The sequence below is a fragment of the Arvicola amphibius genome, chromosome 4 (genome assembly GCF_903992535.2).
Source record: "Arvicola amphibius chromosome 4, mArvAmp1.2, whole genome shotgun sequence".
Taxonomy (NCBI): Eukaryota; Metazoa; Chordata; class Mammalia; order Rodentia; family Cricetidae; genus Arvicola; species Arvicola amphibius.
Genome location: NC_052050.1, coordinates 44,182,779 through 44,204,260, shown reverse-complemented (window position 1 = coordinate 44,204,260; position 21,482 = coordinate 44,182,779). Strand labels below are relative to the sequence as shown.

Genomic DNA, 21,482 nt, shown 5'->3' with positions numbered 1-21,482 from the left:
GTTCTGTTGACATGAGACATGATTGCTTCTGGCAGCACTGATCTATTCCCAAGAGAATGTTGGGCACCAAAAACACTCCACTTGGAGTTTGTTTTCTTCTTGTGCAAAGAACTGCCCATGTTTCAGCCACTGACAAAATGCACCATGTCCAGACTGGACAAGCAGGATACAAAAAAAACCAAAACCAACCAAACAAACAAACAAACAACAACAACAACAACAACAAAAAACCCCTGCCAAACCTTGCCAAGACAGGGTAAGATAGTTTTCCTGCCTCTGAAAATAGTCTGTCAGTTACATTGTTCCAACGTTGCAAATGAGACTTTGGGTGATTGCCCAGGTAACCAGTTGTCTCAGTCATTTATTGCACATTTTGGAAGTTGCTTGATTGCACTTTTGTCTACTCAAGTAATATTATTTCCCTTTTCAGGTCTTTGATGGGGTTGAAGACTGGATAGTCATAGTTACTTTCCTCTCATGACTTAGCCATTTCTAATATAAGACTTAGACTCCTTAGAATAAGATAATTATTGAAGCCGGGCGGTGGTGGCGCACGCCTTTAATCCCAGCACTCTGGAGGCAGAGGCAGGCGGATCTCTGTGAGTTCGAGGCCAGCCTGGTCTACAAGAGCTAGTTCCAGGACAGGCTTTAAAAAAGCTACAGAGAAACCCTGTCTCGAAAAACCAAAAAAAAAAAAAAGATAATTATTGAAATATTTAACATATGTTTCTTGCTTAATATTGTTTATGCTGGTTGTAATTCTAATTTTTATACTTGATATCTGCTCTTATTGTATATAGTTTTATATTGGGTTTGGAACTTTCTTATTTAGACAAAAGGAGGAGGTACTGGGGAAACTCCTCAGCCTTTGGCCTTTGAGATGCTGAACCTGGTTTGACATGGCCTTGGGTACTAGAAAAGTGCACGGTATTTTATAGCATCCTTTTATATCTTCTTATCATGTTATTTGTTAAAAATAATTTTCAAGCTCATCTTAAAAATAAAATACCCAGGAGAGACAGCATCGACTGAGCTGATCATGAGAGAGCCATGGAAGCAAAGGGCACCAGGAGGCACCGTTAAGTGATCTACTGATATGTTTGCACAGAATTAACAAAAATGTTTTGAAATTAGAGAACCTCTTTAAACTCTTTTTTAATTGAGGAAATTTGAGCTGGTACACACCTTTAATTCCAGCACTCAGAGGCAAAGGCAGGCAGATCTCTGAGTTGGAGGTCAGCCTGGTCTACAGAATGAGTTCCAGGACAATCAGGGCTACACAGAGAAACCTTATCTCAAAAACAAACAAAATAATATTAAAATAAAAAATAAAAATTGAGGAAATTTGAGAAACACTCATAATTGGTGATCACACATGGTAATGCCATCAATCTATACCGAGAATTTACAATTCTAACTTAAACTAAAGATCAGAGGTAAAGACGGACATAGGGACTGTGCTGTGGTCGGCTTGAACTGACTTTGTGTGGCACACAACACTTGACTCAAGCCGGGGCTTGTCCTGAGCAAGCCCATTTCATAAAACAGCGGTTTCCTCCGTCTTCAGTGCAAACACCGAAGCAGAATGACTCACGTCTTGTCTGTGCAAGTGAACAACTGTAGCACAAACATGAGGCAAGACTGCTAAGCAACCTCTTTCTAAAGTGTAGCCACCTATGAACTTCAAATTAGACCAGGAACACCTGGATACATGGGGATATCAAAACCACGTCAGAAACCCAGACCCATGAACTAATTTAACACACCAGACCAAAGGATAATACAATGACATCACTTTGATGCTATAAAAGCTATTTTTTTTCCCCATCCAGGAAAATCGCCATGGCAATGTACCTCTAACTGTTCAAGGCAAGTTTTTCCGCCTAGGAAAGCAGACACTAAAATTACCCTCCCTTCCTCCACCTCAGCAGCATTTGACAACTCTGCACCATGAACAGCTCTGCACCTGCAGTTCTTAGAGCTTATCTGACCCCTGCCCTTGCCCCTGACCCCTGCCCCAACCCCCCACCCCCATCCCCATCCCTCCCAGAGACATTTTCTTGAGTCTGAATTAGCTTTCCAGAAATCTTTGCCTTCAGTATGGCCTCTTTGAATCCTGTGAACTCTTCACCCTTTTGAAGCCATCCCGTAGCTTCCCTCCCTCCCTCTCTCTCCCTCTCTCTCTACTGTCAAGTACATTATACTTTAATACTCTTAATACTGTTTAGTTATTATTAGTCATAGTAATTAAGCTTGGAATAAAAGAACCTGTGATTGCCAATGACTGAGTCTACCAAGTGAAAACAGTGGCATGACACGTGCTGAATTAAAGTCAATGAAATCAAAGTGTCTTGTGACTTCATGAAACCACACATTAAATGTGGAAAGACAAAATGTGCCCATTTTGCAGACCTAGCCTGCTCACACTAGAAAAGAAATGAATAGGTCACATAATAAAGTGTTTTAACATAAAAAAATTCAATCTCTATTTTGAAAATTCATTTGCTTTTAGTGCACTGGTGTTTTGCCTGGATGCATGTCTGTATGGGGGTATCTGATCCCCTAGAATTAGAGTTACAGAAAGCTGTGAGCTGCCATGGAGTGCTGAGAATTGAACCTGGGTACTTTGGAAGAGCAGTTAGTGCTCTTAACCACGGAACCATCTCTACAACCCCTTAACCTCTATTTTTTAAAAAAAAAAAATGTGAGGAGCAGGAGTCCTCAGAGGCACAGCAATTGCTTAGCATGTAAGGGCCCTAGGTGCAATCTCAAGCACTGAAAGAACAAGAGAGCAAATGCAGCTCTCTTATTCTTAGTAATGCTTACTGTAGGTGGGAATAAAGTGCTGAGAGCGCTGTGCACTGCGGCCGGGAGAACAAATCAGTGCAACCAACAGCACAATTGACAGTAGGGACTCAAAGTTTCAGTTGTTCATTCTTTGATCTAGCCATTTCCACTTCTGGGAATTCACTCTAAAAAACATTACTGGACTTCTGTCAGGCTACCAGAGCAATTAAATTAGACTAGGTATTTTTGAAAACTGAAATGATTTTCTCCCATTTCTGGAGGCTGAACTGTCCAAGCCAAAGGCTCAGAAGAGGTGGTGTCTGGCAAAGTCTTTCCTTGGGTTGAAGATTGCTGCCTCCTCATATGGGTGCATGCCCATACCCACATGTGTGTTGTTGTCTCCTCCCTCCGAGAGAGAGGGGGGAGGAAAGAGAGAGAGAGAGAGAGAGAGAGAGAGAGAGAGAGAGAGAGAGAGAAAGAGAGAGAGAGAGAAAGAGAGAGAGAGAAGCTTTTCATAAAGTCACTAGCCCTACTCCACTTGTAGTTCACAGTTTCAAACTGTAAACAAAGATTTACACACAGATACTGATCTTATTTTCATTTGGAATAATGAGAAAGTAACTGTCCAACAATAAAGATAAGATTAAATAATGACAAAAATGCAGAGCAAAGCATTACGATGCCATAACATGTTTTGGGGACCAAGATGGAGTAGAAGCACATCCCCCTATTTCTCTAACTTAAGTAGAGCTAAAACCCCCACATATCTGACTTAAAACAAGCTTAACGGCAAAGAGAGTGGACAAGTAGGTGGCAGGCTGCCCAGGGGCCTACACAGCGGTGAGCACTTTGGGCTTTGCCTCATAAATGGCGTTCAGGAATGCTAATAAGACTCGATGAAAGCAATAATAAAACCAAGAAAGGTTTGCTTTAGCCAAATGAGTAAAAATGGGGGTCATTATTATGATCTGAGGAAAAATATCACAGTGTTAACAGAGATATAAGTTGGCAATAACTACAGGCTTAACACTTTTCCTTAAACTTCTTATCATTTTCTTTAATGAGCCCATATTACTTTCTTATTGAGATATAATTCACATATGATTAAAATTCATATTACTTTTATAATTAAAAATAGCAGTTTCTTTTTTGTTTGTTTTATGAAACAGGGTTTCTCTGTATAACAAATCTGACTGTCCTAGAACTCACTTTGAATATCTGGCTGGCTTCTAACGTACAGAGACCCTCCTGCCTCTGCCTCCCAAGTGTTGGGATTAAAGGCATGCGCCACCACCATGACCAGCTCAAGAAGATTTCTAAATCACCTATTTGTAGAGAAACTCCTAAGACAACTAGGTCACTAGCATTGAGAAGCAATTGAAAAGAAATATAAGTTATGTCTATACTTACATTAGAGAGAGAAAGCCTTGTCTTTCCAGAACTCACTTTTTCCCTCAGGCATGTAAGAGTGTAGAGGGCAGAGAGCCACTCTGCAGCTCCTGGGATCAACCTTAGGACAGCAGGCCTGCCTCTACCTGAAATGCTGAGTCATCTCACTGGGCTCCCCCTAACTACTCCAACTCTGCCATTTGTTCTTTGTTTTTCTGGGAGTGTATCTCATTTGTAGTTGGTCTAGACAAGAACCACTCAGAAAGGATTTAAGAAATCCTTCACACAGAAACTCTGTCTCGTGCATGGCTGTTACTTTCAGCGGAGTAAGAACATGTGAGAAGAAAACGTGAAAGCTGAATTAGTTCTTGGGCTCATTACAGAAAAACTGGAAGAAGAGAAGAAACAGAAAACGTGAAAGCCAGGCTGTCGCAGCCAGAATTTGGGTCTAGGAAAATGGTTTCTTTCACGTATTCCATTACAGTAGAATCATACTTTCTCAGGTTTAAAAATTATGTAGACCTTCAGTCTTAGGTCTCACTATTTGTACAATCAGATTTCACTGACTATAAAATGATGGGTTTTCTTGATCTTATCAGAAGGTGTCAGTAGAAGTTCTTCATATTTTTATGTCATGAACTGAAAGAAAGAAAGGAGCTATTTGAAAACTGTAACCCAACTTCTGAGGGGTTAAACATTTTTGAAGTATGTATCTTAGAAATGATAAATTTTTATTCTTTCATTTGATTTAATCCTCAGATGATGTTTATTACATCTATCAAAATACAATTGAAGCTGACAGAATAATTTGACACAAATATCGAATAACACAGCTCCTTACTTGTATAAATTGCTCTTGATTCAATCCTGGTTCCATAGATTTGATCATAATCAGATTTTTGCAACGCGATTCTAATTTTGGAATAAAAGTTATTTGCTAATTAGTTTAGATGTAACAAATTAGTATTTTATATTTATAATATAGTACTAAAATTATTCTCAATGAATATCTATCCATAGTTACAATAAATAATTTGTAGTTGGGTAACATCCCTATAACGACCAAAGGTTTTTTTCCTGGCTTTATTTAACCAAGAAACTCAGATATTAAAAAGAATGAACCTAAATTTTTAATAAGCAGGTTTTTAAAGAGCTCGCCTTTTTTATTTTATATGTTGAGACAGGATCTCTCTACCTATCCCTGGCTGTCCTGGAACTTGCTCTATAGATCAGGCTGGCCTGGAACTCACAGAGACCCACCTGACTGTGCCCCTGAGTGCTGGGATTAAAGGTGTGTACCATACCCAGTTAAAAACTTCTTTGTCTTTAATGTTTCTCGAATTCACAAGCACCATGTGAATGTGATCTTTTGGTAAAAGATGTAAATGATATAAAGGCTATTCACCACCTCAGAAAATAGTTATGGAGGTAACCTTGTAAACTGTGTGTGAGTATAAACAGCTTCCGGTAACCTTGTAGATTGTGTGTGAATATGAACATCTTCCTGTAACCTTGTAAACTGTGTGTGAATATGAACATCTTCCTTTTTCTATATTTTCCTAAGCATCTTCAGTCTCCCTGGCCTCAGAGTGAATCACTGCTGTTGCTTGTCATCTATTTAGCAAACTTCCTGTGTACTTCCAGATGTGCATGTACATGCAGACACATAGATCTTTTGTTTTTCTGTAATAATAATCATCATCTTGATCAACAACTTACATTTCTCACCAATCATTGTAGGTTTTTCATGTATGATCAGGAGCTCAGGGGGACAGTTTGAAACTGGGAGTCATCAACTAGATTTGTGGGTTAGAATAAGAAAATCCAGGATGTGTGAACAGTGTGGCGGGTGATGAGAAAGTCAAAAAAGCAAACTCTGGAAGCCGACACTTCATGTGCAGAAGAGCTGAGAAATCACAATGCCAAGAGGTGATTGAAAAGAATCTTCTGAGTAAGGGTGACTGGTAATGGGGAACCTTCGTACCTCCACTTTAAGGGCTAGGGACTTAGCTCAGTGGGAATGTACCTATCTAGCAAGCACAAAGCCCCGGGCTCAGTCCTTAGTTCCAGTAAAGCAAAACAAGCCTCCATTTGATATGGTAACTACCAAGTCCATATTGAGCTCACCAGGAGACAGACAGAGTTCTGTGCTGGAAGGACTAAGACACTAACTCTCTCCTGCTCCTAAAAGCATCACCACCTGCAGTGGACCGGACAAGGTGGTAGGGAAGACTCCCCAGTCACTCTAAGAGACACCAGTTATAACTGTCCTAAGAGACACCAGATATAACTGTCCTAAGAGGCTTTCCATCTCCAGAGAATTACGCAGACAAGACTGGTCTCTACCACCAGTGGCTGATATTGAACGACTTAAGGTGAAAAATCACATCTTAATTTTCTTTATTCTTTACTCCTTACAGTGTCTGGAATCAAGTGAGGGCTCAGGAAACTGAACTCATCGTACAGGAAATGAGTACTGCAGTCAAGTAAAAGGGGAGAACGCTCATCTGGCTGGGCAGGGGTGGTTTAGAAGCCATCTGATTTTCAGCAGGATCCTAGCAGACTCTCTTAGCTCACTGCTTCCTCACTCTCCCCCAGAATAAATGAATAAGCAAAGATATTGCAAAGAATTTCGGAAACAGAAATGGAGAATTCCAGTTTTTAAACATGCTGAGAACAGGGAGAGGACAGGTTGTCAGGAAGGAAGGCCAGAAGCATGTTCCCCAAAGAGCAGACAGGATGCTAAGAAGCATGCTTTATTTTAAAAAGCAAGGAAAGAGTGAGCATGGTGGCTCACATCTTTAATTCCAGCACTTGTGAGGCAGAGGCAGGATCTCTGTGAGTTTGAGTCCAGCCTGGTCTACATAATGAATTCCAGGACAAACAAACAAACAAACAAACAAACAAAACACACAGGAAAAAAAGCAAGGAAAGAATGAAAATAGTCTCATAATTTATAGTTACCACTAAACACAGTGATAAAAAAAATAAATTAAAAACAGTGTGTTATACTGGGAGGCAGAGACAGGAGGATCTCTGTGCGTGCCAGGCAGCACTAGGAGTTCTACACAGAGAGTTCCAGGCCAGCAGCAGGTCCTATCTCAAAAACGAAAATAAGGCCAAACAATCAGTGGGTCACAAATTACATAAATCCCAGGATCCACACTCAGATTCTTAGTTACAAGTCAGGTTCTCTTAGCTAGACTCACAGAAAGAAACATTTCCCCAAAATAAATACATCAAAGCCTATGGTCTCCCCACAGGGATGGGCTGCTCTCTCCTGGTGTGCAGAGGGGAAGTTTGTAGGAGAGTTTTTGTTGTCTCGGTGGGGAGCTGGTGTAAAGATAGAATTCCCATGATTTCTACACCATAAAGGCTCCCCGCTCCTGTCAGACATTGGAAAAGGTGAAAAGCTGCTTTAACAGCTCTCAGTTTAGAACTTACTTTATATGCAAATGCAGAGGGCAGTTTTGCTATTGTTTTGTTGTTGTTGTTTTTGTTGTTGTTGCAAAGTTTTGAGCCCTGCCTTTGTATACGCTCAGCACTTTTTCTACTACTGTGAGTCAGCTATATACCTGGCCCCTCATTTTGCTGTTCAGTTTTTTTTTTTTTTTTGGTTTTTCGAGACAGGGTTTCCCTGTAGTTTCTAGAGCCTGTCCTGGAACTAGCTCTTGTAGACCAGGCTGGCCTCGAACTCAGAGATCCGCCTGCCTCTGCCTCCCGAGTGCTGGGATTAAAGGCGTGCGCCACCACCGCCCAGCTTTGCTGTTCAGTTTTTCTGAAAATATTATTACTGTGAGGTTTTTGAGTGAGGGTTGAATGGAAAACTTGTTCTGGAACTTATCAGTATTTGTTCACCATTTCAGAAATTGTCTTATATATAGAAAGTGGCATTGCAACTTTAATCTGAACTTGTATGCAACACATCTGTGTTAGTCTGCATTTGTAACACCCCTAGCCGTAAGAACAGCACACATAGGTGTGTACACACACACACACATGAATATTCATGTATATGTACATACATATATGAATATATAAATTCTTTTTGCCCTTATTTCAAAATGTCAATACAGGGAAAACAGTTACTTAGATACAATCTTACTTTTCTTATAACTCATTATTCATGAAGAATAGGTTAAAAAGGTCTATTTATTATTTCTTCTAGTGATATTGTAACTAAAAGTTTATATATTGAGATATAGTACATAAAAATTTTTAAATATTTATTTATCCGTCTGTGAGTAGATGTGAGGAGAATGGGGGCTGTGGACACTGGAAAAGGGTGTTGGGCCCCTCAGAGTTAGTATAACCGTCATTCTTAGGACAGCAGGCTTGTTCCGTGGGTGTCAGGATCTGTGAGCATTCCTTACAATGCTCACAATCACACTTAGCCATTGAGCTAGCTTTCTGGTCCTACATATAATTTTAATGCCTTTGTTTGCACAATTCCTTTATTTTAATTATGGCATTATATTTTTTCTTCTAAATTCTACAATTGCTATTTTCTGGGAACATCACAGGATAACAAAGGGGCAGGTAATCACACAATATTTGTACTACAAGGGAGCACTGGACTGCAAAGACTGAGGCTGATTGATTACTTCTGTGTTCCTTGACAATTCTGTCTCTGGGAAGAATGGAGAAGGCTTATTTAACTTGAAGTGCTTCCAACCTCATAAGCACTAATGTTGACTATGTGACTTCAACCTCCCTCCCAAAGAAAAAACACTACAGTAAAGGCATATTTACCAAGATGCAAATCTGGCTTCTGAAAAAAATCATAAAGAACATTCTGAATCTGCAGAAAGGAAGAGAAAGAACATATTACTCCTCTGTTACCACATATTTAGTGTCTTAGACTAAAAGTCATGTATTTCTAAGTACTGAGTGATCCAATCTCTTCTTAGTTTAGCATTTTGCCTTCTTGCATATGTCCTTCCTGATTTCCGTTCTCTTCGTGTGAGGACCGAGACACCGAGAATGATCCTATTTTGTCTCCTCCAGGAAATATTTCCAGAAACCTTTGGCAGTGAGTGTGATGTAGCTAAGGAACATTTGCAACATTTGTAACTATCTTGACTGGTCTTGAACTCACAGAGCTCCACCTGCCCCTGCTTCAGAAATGCTGGGAAAAAGCCATGCACCACCACCACCCAGTGGACCTACAATTCTTTAAAGGCATGTGATGCTGGCGTTGTCTCACCCGGTTTATTTGCCATCTGCATATATTATGTAGCTTTGGTGAAGTCTTTGTCAAGTCTTTTGTTCAGAGTGAGAGAGAAAGTGTGTGTTTGTGTGTGAGTGTGTGTGTGTGTGTTTGTGTATGAGTGCGTGTGTTTGTGTATGAGTGTGTGTGTGAGTGTGTTTGTGTGTGAGTGTGTGTGTGTGAGAGTGTGTGTTTGTGTGTGTGTGAGTGTGTGTGTGTTTGTGTGAGTGTGTTTGTATGTGTGTGTCAGTGTGTGTGTGAGTGTGTTTGTGTGTGTGTTTGTGTGTGAGTGTGTGTTTGTGTGTGTGTGTGTGTTTGTGTGTGTGAGTGTGTGTGTGAGTGTGTGTGTGTTTGTGTGTGTGTGAGTGTGTTTGTGTGTTTGTGTGTGAGTTTGTGTGTGAGTGTGAGAGTGTGTTGTTCAGATTGAGTCTCACTATGCAGATCAGGCTGGTCCTGAACTTAAACAACAGCTTTAGCTTTCTGAGTGCTGGGGTTGTAAGCATGTTTCACCAGGCCTGGCTTTTCCTGTTTTTTAAAAGAGCTATTTAATTTTTGTTGTTGAATTTTAATTAATAATTATTTTATGTTTTGGACAATAGCCTTTAATAATTTTGTTTTTTGTTAATATTTCCTCCACAGATCTTTTCCCTTGGTCATTCACTTAAAAGTGAGATATTATTGGCATTTTATGATTAAATATTTTCAAATCTCTATACAATTAAGAGGAAATACTTTATTCTTAAAGAGTAGCTGTTCTTTGGAGTTAAGAGATGTGGTCTCTCATAGATATCACAAATAGTCTCTCTCTCTCTCTCTCTCTCTCACACACACACACACACACACACACACACACACACACACGCACACACACGAAATCCATCTCTGTAATAATTAGGTTGGAAACCCTTGTCAATATCAAGATTTTAAAAATATTACTAGATTTGTATTTTATTTTTCATGCCCATTGAAAAACTGAAGAACTCAATAAGCTTCCATGGGTCAGACAGGTCAGTTGTAGCAAAGATTTCAAGGGAAGCCTCTGACACTCTGCTAACATGCTAGCAGTTTCCCTCTCAGCACGCAATCCTCCACCTGCGCACGCGCGGTTGCTCCTACCACAGCTATCGGAATCATTCCTCTGGGGTCGAGAATCCATTCACCGAACTGCTCCTCCAGAGCCTGCTTTCTCATCGAGGCCACCTTGACTTTGACGGTGCTGATATATTCTCTTTGTTGTCTCTTTTGTTTAACTCTCTCCTTCATTTTGGAGACTCTGGAGTATGAGAACATAGAATATATGTTAAGAACCCTCAGTTTGGTTCAGATAGTTCCGTGGCAGAATCCAAGAGTTCAGGGCCCCACTTAAATTCCGGAGCTGCCTTCCTTCCACCAGCGCTTACTGCGCTCAGCACTCATCTTAGAGTAATTTCTACTCTTAGTCAACTTTTATAGAGGCTGTCCTATTTTACCTCCGTAAGTAATAGATTTAAGAAGTATTGGTGAGGGTATTAATCAACATAATAATTATGGAAAACTGTGGAGACATTTGAAAAACAGAAGTATAACTACCAAAAGACACAGCAATATTACTTTTGGATATTTCTCCAAAAAACTTGAAATCAGTTTGTTAAAAAGAAGTCTACATTCATATATTAATTGCCACACAATTCATAATAGCGAAATACAGAAACCATTCTGAATGAATAAAGAGAATTTGGCATATAAACACAACAGATTTTATGCAGTCTTACAAAACCAGAATCTGTTCTTTATGAAATATGAATAGAGCTGGAGAATTAGGATAAGTGAAATAAACCAAGTACAGAAAGATAAATTCCACGTTATTACTTATATATAGTAAAATATAAAAAACTCAAACATAGAAGCAGAGTACAATGGTGGTTACTGAGAAGATTAAGGCCAAAGAGAACAAAATACATCAATTAGAAGAAATAATAAGGTTTTAAAAATATCTGTTGTACAATAATACAGTTTATAATAGAATGTTGCATATTTAAAAAAATGTTAATAATATAACTTTCAAATGTTCTCTCCACAAAATGATAACTATTTGAGGTGAAAGATGTTAATTAGCTTGATTTAATTATACTACATATTTATAAATCATAACATCACATTGTGCCCTATAAATATATAGAACTATAATTAGTCAATTTCCAGGCCTTTGTTTTTGTTTTTGTTTTTTTTTTTACAAAAAGAAGTAGCAAGAATATTCCCAAAGCCACATGCCTTTAATGCCAGCACTCGGGAGGCATTAAAGTTCAAGGCTAGCTTGGTCTACAGAGTGAGTTCCAGGACAGTCAGGGCTACACAGAGAAACCCTGTCTCCAAACACACATACACACGCACGCACACACACACACACACACACACACACACACACACGAGAGAGAGAGAGAGAGACAGAGAGAGACAGAGAGAGAGACAGAGAGACAGACAGAGACAGAGACAGAGAGAGAATACTGAGAATACCCCTAGAGGCTTTCCTACACTCTCTAAAGACAGAGATGGTCTAAAATCTAAAGGTCATTAGCTTTTTGTCTTCCCTGAACACAAAAGTCATCTGGAGGAACTCTGATCCCCAAGCTAGTATAGAAACATGGAAGGCCCTCTTACAAGAAGGATGCCAGGTCATTCCGATGCTCTGGACTAAACTTGAGAAATCTGCCTGGGAATATTTGTTGGCCTGTTGCTGCTCTCTAGTCAGAGGCAACTGCTTTCGCAGCCCTGCTGAAGGCCTAAGTACAAGAGTAACTATTGTACTCTGCTGGAGATGCATCGCCAGGCTGAGAATGGGCGAAGAATGGAGGCTTCAGTTGTTCCTATGTTAATCATCTCTCTTAGAACCTAAAAACCGACCAAACAAACCCCAAACTGTTTTGACTGACATCAAATCACATGGTTCAGAATAATAAAAACAGCTGGGAGTGTCAAGTAAAATCTTTTTTTTTTTTTTTTTAGGTTCAACAACATTTGGAATAGGTTTTCATCTTTCAAGGGGGAAAGGTCAAAGCAATCTGAGAGATTTGAGATGCAAAGAATTTTCTCTGAGAATGTGGACATTAGGTACCTCTAATAGTCCAAAAGAAAGTACCGAATAGATGCTACTTTATACCCATGGAAAAACCTTTTCAATTCTCTAGGAATATAAGCCTTCAAAAATGAACTTTAGATTTGAAAACAAAGGCATGGAGGAAGGTTAGCAGCACAGAAGAGCCTTGTCTGAACTTTTGAAAGATAGATTGATATTTTAAAGGAAGGGCTACCTCCTCCAGTGCTCTGCAAAACATCCAAAACTCCGCAGTCCCTTCAGCTGTTTCCCAGCCTCCTCTTCCCATACTGCGCTCTCTCTTCTCCCAGTCTGCAGTTTCTGTTTTCGTTCCAGTACGGCGTTCTATTCTGTACCCATGCCTTGTATCTAGCATTCTCTCGTTTACTTACCCACACTCACTTATTGCACAAACAGTTGTTATCTATTCTGCCATTCTACAGGTCAGCATCTGATGTCAAAACAGATCAGTGATTGGGGTAGTGGCACAAGCACTGAGAGTCTCCGGATTCTCATAAGTCACAAAAATAGATTCACACAGTTATTTTTCTGTCACATTTTTATCTGCTCAAAACATTTTCTCCCCTTGCTTTGCCTGATTAGCTCTTCCACATGCTTTGGGTTTCAACTGGGACATCATTTCCTCGCTCATCATGATGCCCATATTTAGAAAGAAAATCTAGTTTTGTGCTTCAGAGACACTGCATATGAACTTCCAAATATAATGCAAATGGATTTTAAATTGATCATGCCACTCTTTGAGGGAATGGATAAAATTTCTGTTGTCTACATTATTTTATGAGACTGCTACACCAACCAACAGAATTTTACACCATGCAACACTTTGTAACTTTGGGTAGATTAGGGTAGATGTAACCTACAAGTTGATTCTAAATATAATTCCCAGGATCGGGAGATAGCTTAGTCAGCAAAGGGTTTGCTTTACAAGCATGGTGATCTGAGTTAGATCCCAGAACCAAGTTAAATGATGGAGAAGGAGAAGGAAGAGGAACAAGAGGAAGCAGAGGAGGAGGAAGTGGGAGGGGAGGAGGAAGGAAAAGAAGAAGAGAAAGAAGAAAAGAAAAGTTAGGCGGGCAATGTAGTTATGCGCTTGTAATCCTGGCACTGGGGAGGTGGCAGAAACAGGCAGAGTCCTAGGGTTGTTGTTCAGCCACACTAGACTACTTGATAAATTCTGAGTCAGTGTGAGACTCTGTCTGAAAAAACAAAGGTGGGCAGGGCCTGATGAACTACAACTGAGATTGACCCCTGGTCATGCGCACATGCACACACACGCACAAACACGTGTATACATGTGCACACACATTGACACACATAAAGGCTAACTAATAAAGCTAGTTATGGTGGTACATACTTTGTAATCCCAGAACCAGGGAGGCTGAGGCAGGAGGATAGCTATGATTGTGTAGCCAACCTGGATTTCATAACAAGACCCTGACTCAAACAAACAAAACAACTAATCAAACATTCCTCCCATATGAACAAGTGTTCTGAGATTTTAAGAAACAAAAAACACCACAGTACAAATTTGATTAAAGAGTAGACATAAAGACTGGGGATGTAGTGAAGGAAGAATGCTTCATAGCATGCACAAGCCCTGCATTTGATCCTCAGCACTAGCAGTGTACAAACGGTGTGATGGTACAACGTAATCCCAGATCTCGGGAGGATGGAGGCAGGAGTATCAAATGCTACAAAGTAATCCCAGCTCTCGGGAGGATGGAGGCAGGGGCATCAAATGCTACAAAGTAATCGCAGCTCTCGGGAGGATGGAGGCAGGGGCATCAAAAGTTCAGTGTCATTCGCAGGTACAGAAGGTGTTTGAGGCCTACCTAAGCTACATCTTATAAGACACTGTTTCAAAAGAAAAGAAAAAAGGAGAAAGGATGGGTGGATGGATGCATGGAAAGAAGGAGGAAGAGAAGGAGGAAGAAAGTTTTTAAAAAATTCTGTGTGCATGCATGATCTATGTATATGCATGTATTAGTGTATGTATGTGTTTGAGTGGAATCTTAAAATTGGGTAGTACAAAATAAGGTAGGAAAGGAAGCTAAATCTAAATATGGAAATAGGAAAAATGAAAAAGTAGGATATCATGGAGAAGGGAAATGTATTTCAAGAAGGAATTGCCATCTTCATGAGCACGACCGGAGATCAGATTGAAGAAGGACCACGGTCTTTCTGGTGGGTCCAGAAGCAGGGAGAATGCGAGGATCTTGGTAAGTACCATTTATTGAAGACAGTTTTGTACAAAACCAAATAAATATAAGAGGTTGATAAATGTGTGGGAAGTAACAAAATATATATGGACAAATGTCTCTAATAAATTGGCCAGTTTTCATTGTATACGATAGTGCTGGAGAGTGCTCAGCAGTTAAGAGCACTGGACACTCCCTGAGGATCCTAGTTCAATTCCCCAACTCCACATGGTGACTCACAACTGTCTATAGCTCCAGTTCCGGGGAATCTGACACCCTTTACTAGATTATGTGGACACTAGGCACACATTTGGTACACACACACACACACACACACACATACACACAGAGAGAGAGAGAGAGAGAGGCAAAATACTCATACATGCAAAATAAAATGAAATAAAATCATTGTATAAAGTGTGTTTTTCATGATAACCAAAATTCGTATTTTTTATAAGGTGTTACTCAATATTGAGTGCTAAATATCCATGCAGTAAAGACCCATAAATAAGTTCAAAGTACTAAATCATCTAAAAACATGTACTGAGCCACAGTTCACCAGGCACATGCCCAGTTTCTAATAATACTGTGACCAAAAAAAAAAAAAAATTGCCTTGTCTTCCAAGAGGTTGTGAGGACATGAATAATTCCCAGTGCTAAAAGGTGGCACGAGACTACAAGTACTTCCAAAACATGCAGACACGACACCTAATGGAGACCAGGTGTGACGGAAGGTAGCCAGGAGAAGTGGTACTCAGGGGAATTCCTGGAGGACAAGGAGAAATGAACCAGCCAGAGAAATGAGGGCTAAGATGTTTAGACAAAGAAAGCTAGCAGTCTGGATTCCAGAAGAGGACACTGGGTTGATATGCATGAAATAGTAAAAATGAGCCGGAAGAATGCAGCCCATCTGGCTGAGGTGGATAGTAGTCAGGGCTAAGTTTACTATCACTGCGTGCTGGGTACCTCCTAGACAGCATGGCTAAGTTTTGAAGCTGGCATTTGTGGTAAGAATTTCCTATTTCTATAGGAGGTGGTTGAGCCACTTTACTGGAGAAGTGAGAGCAAGGCAGAGGACACCAGAGCAGGGTCGTAGTGATATTTCATTTGTTTTATCTTATCATCCCTATATCCTCCCTTATTTCTTTTCAGAGTAGATTCGATAGTCCTCCCTCTTATCCTATCATATCTATAAAGGATATTCTACACAGGACTGGAGTGCGATAAGAAAGTATCTGGTGTGATGGTATAGGATCAAGCTAGGACAGAATATTTAAAAATCAAGGCAATGGTGTGTATGGCCTCCATCCTTAGAGACCAGAGCCTCTGCTATAAATAAGCAAAGCTTATGTTCATTTGAGGATATCAGTTACTTGAATGTTTTAAATGCATCAGCAAAATGAAGTAGAAAATCATAAGAATTCCTGTACATTTTAGGTAGTCTTTGGTGTTTATATTCTAGGGCCACCTCACCTTATGTCTTGGTTAGGGTTTCTATGGCTGTGAAGAGACACCATGACTACGGCACCTCTTATAAGGGAAAATGTTCAGTCAGGGCTCACCTACACTTCAGAGGTTTAGTCCATTATCGTCATGGCAGGAAGTAAGACAATATGCAGGCAGCCATGGTGCTGGAGAAGGACCTGAGAGTTCTTACATCTTGACTCACAGGCAACAGGAAGTGTTCTGAAACACTGGGTATGGCTTGAGCATATATGAGACTTAAAAACCTGCCTCCACAGTGATACACTTACAAGGCCATATCTACTCCAACAAAGCCACACCTCCTAATAATGCCACTCCCTGTGAACTTATGGGGGCCAATTACATTCAAACTACTACACCTAATCAGTCTTTAGGCCAGCTATACAGCTCTAGCTAGAGAGAAATTGACTCTGGATTATTTCAGTCCATTTAACAATCGGAATATTCTATGCCAAAACCTCATTCAACATCAAGTTGCAGGATGAGGTTTAGAATATTGGGCTATCATTTAAGGAGACTGTGATTTTGCCGTCTATAAGTAGCTAATTTTTTTCTTTGACACCACAAGTCATGTATACCAGACTGTCCTCAAATTCACCAAAAAGCCAAGGATGATCTTGAATTTCTGATTATCCTTCCTCTATCTCCCAAGTGCTGGAATTATAGGCACACACCACCATGGCAAATGTATGGGATTCTTGGGATTGAGCCCAAGTTTCATGAGCACAAAGCAAACATTCTACCAACTGAACCACATCCCCACTTGACACACAGCTGAAGTTTAAAGGAACAATGTGGTATACTTGCCCAGAATGTCATTTATAGATGCTTGCTAAACTAACTAGAGTTTGTAGATTGTTATGCTTTAGGTTGAACAAAATTAGGAAATTTTGGCTAAAACCCTCCTATATACTACTTGTATAACAGAAATTCAAATATTGTTTAAAGTATTATCCTTACTTTTGGTAAACTATGCTGTACTAGATTGATAAAATCTGTTTTCCAGTACAAATTGACAAGCTAATATTACTAATATCACCTGTGGAGAAGTACCTGCAGAGTTTCCTCTCATAATTAGTTTCAGTTTGGCTCAGTAAAGAGGTGGCAGCTGGTGTGGAGTGTGAGCAAACAGCTGTCTAGGAAGCCAGTTTCCTGGCAACTGAGGGAAGCCCGTACAGAGGACAAAATACATCCTTGTTGTTGCCAAGTTCCTAGCACTGGATGTTGTAAAGATGAGCTAGACATTTTGAGGCATTTTGGTGTGTGAAATACAAAATAAGAGTACTGAGATATAAATATTAGAATCTTTTGCACATACCACATCCCAGCAGAAAATATATAATGGCTTTTGTCACATGGTCTGTGTAAATTACTTAAAACAGCTATGGATAAATCTAAAAACTGAATTAGTTTTTATTATCATAAGTTTATTTCAGCATTATTTTGAGGTTATATAAATTATAGGAAAAGGCAAACTAATAACTATGTCAATGTTATTAGGAGCCCAAATTTTCAGGGTTAAAAAAAAAAAGCAAACCCAAAAGCTGGCACCATGATGCATACCTATAATCCTAATATCCATGAGTTGAGGCCAGAGTATCCATATTATGTAAATGCTCTGCCCTGAGCTAATCCCAACCCCTAAATAATTTTTAATATACTATTTTATCAATTCTTCCAGAATTGCATACATGTATAAAATGTGCTTTAATCATGTTTACCCCTAACACCTTCCCCTAATTCCTCCCAGCTCCACTCCCACCTCACCCCACCCAATTTCATGTTTCACTGTATATATAAAGTGCATTGAGTCCAGTTGGTGCTACCCATATACTCACTCACAAGTGTGGGGCTATCCTATGGTTAACCTACCAGGGACCACATCCTTAAGAAAATTTTCTCCCTTCCCCCACAGAAGGCATTAACTATCAATAGCTCCTCAACTAGGACCCTACATATTATTTTTGTTGTGAGAAAATATTTGATTCGAGATCCAAATAGACTAGAACTAGCATATAAAGTAAGTTGTTGATGGTGAAGCAGCAACACAAGAACCACTTCTACTAAAGTATTAAAGACAAGAACATGCACAGCACTGTTGTGCACCCCTGAATTAGATGTATTAGTCAATGCAACTAGGTAAGAGAAAGATGTCAGAGGTTTAAAACTGAAAATAAAGCCAGGTGGTGGTGGTGCACACCTTAAATCCCAGCACTGGGCAGGCAGAGGCATCTCTGTGAGTTCAAGGCCTGCCTGAGATACAAGAGTTAGTTCCAGGACAGCTATGGCTGTTACAAGGAGAAACTCTGTCTCAAAAAAAAAAAAACCCAAAAGACAAAAATTGAAAATAAAGATTATTGTTTGAAAACAGCATAGTTGTTTCCCTAGAAAACACAATACAGTAATTCAGTTTTACTATAATAGAACTCAGTAAGGTAACAGAAAACAAAATGTTTTTATAAATTCATAGTTTTCATTTTTTCAGATTACTCCCAGACCCCCCAAAAATGTAGTAAAAGAAGCCCACTTATAATAGCAGCAAAAATTTATAAGACAGCCTGGAACAAATAGAAGAAGGACTATGGAAGCGTGTCCACATGAAAACTCTAAGGCAACAGAGAGAGATACAGAAGACAAGCAACTGTTAAATGGCAATCGCAGAAATGCTGGTCCTTGTTAAAGATGCTTATCGGTTGGGTGCAGGGTTGTCTCAGTAAGTCTTATTGGGATTAGTAAGTAGCCATTTGTCGAATAATAAAGTTGTATCTACATCTTAATATTATACTAACATAAATTACAAATTTAATTTATATTTGTATATATTTAAAATATATATTTGTATATATTCAAAATAAAAATTAGTATTATAATTGAGTGTGGTGGTGTATTTCTTTAATTCCAGAACTTGGGAGGCAAAAGCAGACGGATCTTTGAGTTCAAGGCTGGCCTGGTCTACATGGCAGGTCCCAGGTCATCCAGGGCAGCCTAGTGAGATAGTGAGACTCTGTCTCCAAAAGTTACAGAGACAAGATTTCTCTGTAACCTTGGAGCCTGTCCTGAAACTTGCTCTGTAGACCAGGCTGGTCTTGAACTCAGAGAGATCACCGGCCCCAAATGATGACTGGGACTAAAGGGATGCACCATCATGCCCAGCTTACTGTGTACCTTTTTTAAATATGTATTTTGATGTTTGAATTAGGTTACTCTCCAGTGCAGAGAGTCTAATACAGACATAAATATTACTTGAAGTCTTAATATGGCAATCAAATCCAAGTAACTAGCTAGGTGTGCTGGTGCAGGCCTATAATCCCAGTACTTGGGAAGCTGAGGCAGGAGGATTCCAGTGAGTTCGAGGTCAGCCTCGACTACAGAGTGAATTTAGGCCCAGTTTGAACTTCAAAGCAAAACTCTATGTCTCAATAAAACAAAACAAATAAACTTGTTTTTAATTCATCAGTCCTTGCAGTGCTTTGAGAAGGTGAAGCCCATAGTAAGACCTCACTAATACAGAGCCTTACTGTATAACCTTGAATTTGCTTGGAGTACATAGCTCAGCCACAGGCACAAGAGAGACCCTGCCTCAAAAAGCTGGAGAATGAGAACTGACTCCCAAAAGTTGTCCTGAGACCTCCAACATGTGCCACAGTTACGTGCACCACCCACACACTGACTACATAAAAGGAAAATAGATATTATAGAAAATAGCTTCCACTCATTAGAATTATTAAAAAGACACTGAATTTACCTCAGCTCCCAAATGCTAGGTTTACATGTGCGAGCCACCACCCCTCAGCCAACAGTGGTTCTTGATTAACTATAAACTCATTTCTTTCAGGTCCTGTTTGCATTGCCATCGTTGTTCTAGATTTTCAGTGTAAGGAGACAGACAACCAGTTAAACACACAACCAACTGTACCTGTTACTGATTGTTTGGGGAACATGGACCTTCAGTTCTTCTGTGACCTCTCTCATCACCCGCTGGTAGCCAGACATTCCTGGGTCTTTGATATAATGAGTATTGTTTCTCATTAAATATTCCCCCAAATAATTAATTGGATCAAACTTGGTTGGGATATCAGCTTTGCTCAAAAGTTTCTTCTTTTCTACTTGCATTAACATCTGTTCGACTCCAGGAATCAAGGTGGGTAGAAGCTTGTCCAGCAAATAGGCCCGGGTAGTTAACGTCATGCTTTCAGTATCAAACCACTCTTTAGCCAGGTCATCCCTTGGGAGCTGTTTCGCAATCTTCTTTTCCTGTTCCCTTTTCAGGCTATCCTTCTCTAACATTTTCTGCTGCATGGCCTGGGCTCTTGCTTCTACTCTCTCATTAAGATTTTTCTTCCATGGCAGCTGTGCTTTGGCCTTCAGCTCACTTTCATCCATACCAAGAATCACTTTTGCAGTTTTTCTAACCACAACATTCATGGAAGCTGAATGGGACTCCTTTGGTGAACCAGCTGAGAAGAAAAAAATTAAATGTAAGACATACTAGAAGTATGAGCTGGAGATACGGTGCTGTGAGTAAGAATTCATACGGCTCTTGCAGAGGACCCTGGTGGGTTGCTAGCATCAACGCTACGCAGCTCCCAGGGACCTGAAATGACTGCTCCAGGAAGGTCTGAGATCTGATGCCTCAGGCATCTGTGGGCTCCTGTGCTCATGTGCACATATCCACGCACAGATACACATACATGTAATTTTACATTAGAACGTACAAGAAATACTATAAACAGAGTTTAATTGATGACTTTAGAATATATATTTAGAGCAACAACAAAAACCTCAAAATTGTCTTATATCTTTTTACATGGTTTACTGAGCACCATCCAAGCAAAAAGCCTGAGAACAATCATTTGAACCATAAAAGCATTTGCTATTGTGCTGTGGAATATTAGTTTAAAATGTGCTACATTTGTTTATGCTGAGGGACATTTGTTTAATGATGCAAAGATGTGTTACATCCTTTTATGCGGCATTTGTTTAACTCTGTGATGCTGCGTTACTTTGCCTGCCTAAAATACCTGATTGGTCTAATAAAGAGCTGAACTGTCAATAGCTAGGCAGGAGAGAGAAACAGGCAGGGCTGGTGGGTAGAGAGAGTAAATAGGAGGAGAAATCTGGGGAAGAGGGTGAGGAGTGAGAAGAGAAGGAAGAAGAGAGGAAGAACAAGAAAATGAAAAGAATGAGAGGAGGAGAGAAGGAGGGACGTACCCAGAGTTAGAGGCCAGCCAGATGTTAGAGAAGCAGTAAGTGTGAGAGAGACAGAAGTAAGGAAGTTAAGAAGCTTCGAGGCAAAAGATAGATAGATAAAAACAGGCTAATT

At 39.8% G+C, this 21,482-nt stretch overlaps 1 protein-coding gene across 1 annotated transcript in view; it reads right to left on the bottom strand.

Moving 5' to 3' along the window:
• Positions 1 to 20,543, bottom strand: part of Efcab5 (EF-hand calcium binding domain 5) — a 92,589-nt gene extending 72,046 nt beyond the window's left edge. The window contains exons 1-2 of the mRNA XM_038327891.1: positions 20,076 to 20,543; positions 10,502 to 10,658 (exon numbers count right to left, since the gene is read on the bottom strand). Of these exons, the coding sequence (XP_038183819.1) occupies positions 10,502 to 10,658; positions 20,076 to 20,542 (624 nt within the window). The 5' untranslated portion in view covers position 20,543. The remainder of the gene's footprint in view (positions 1 to 10,501; positions 10,659 to 20,075) is intronic.
• Positions 20,544 to 21,482: the final 939 nt, after the last annotated feature.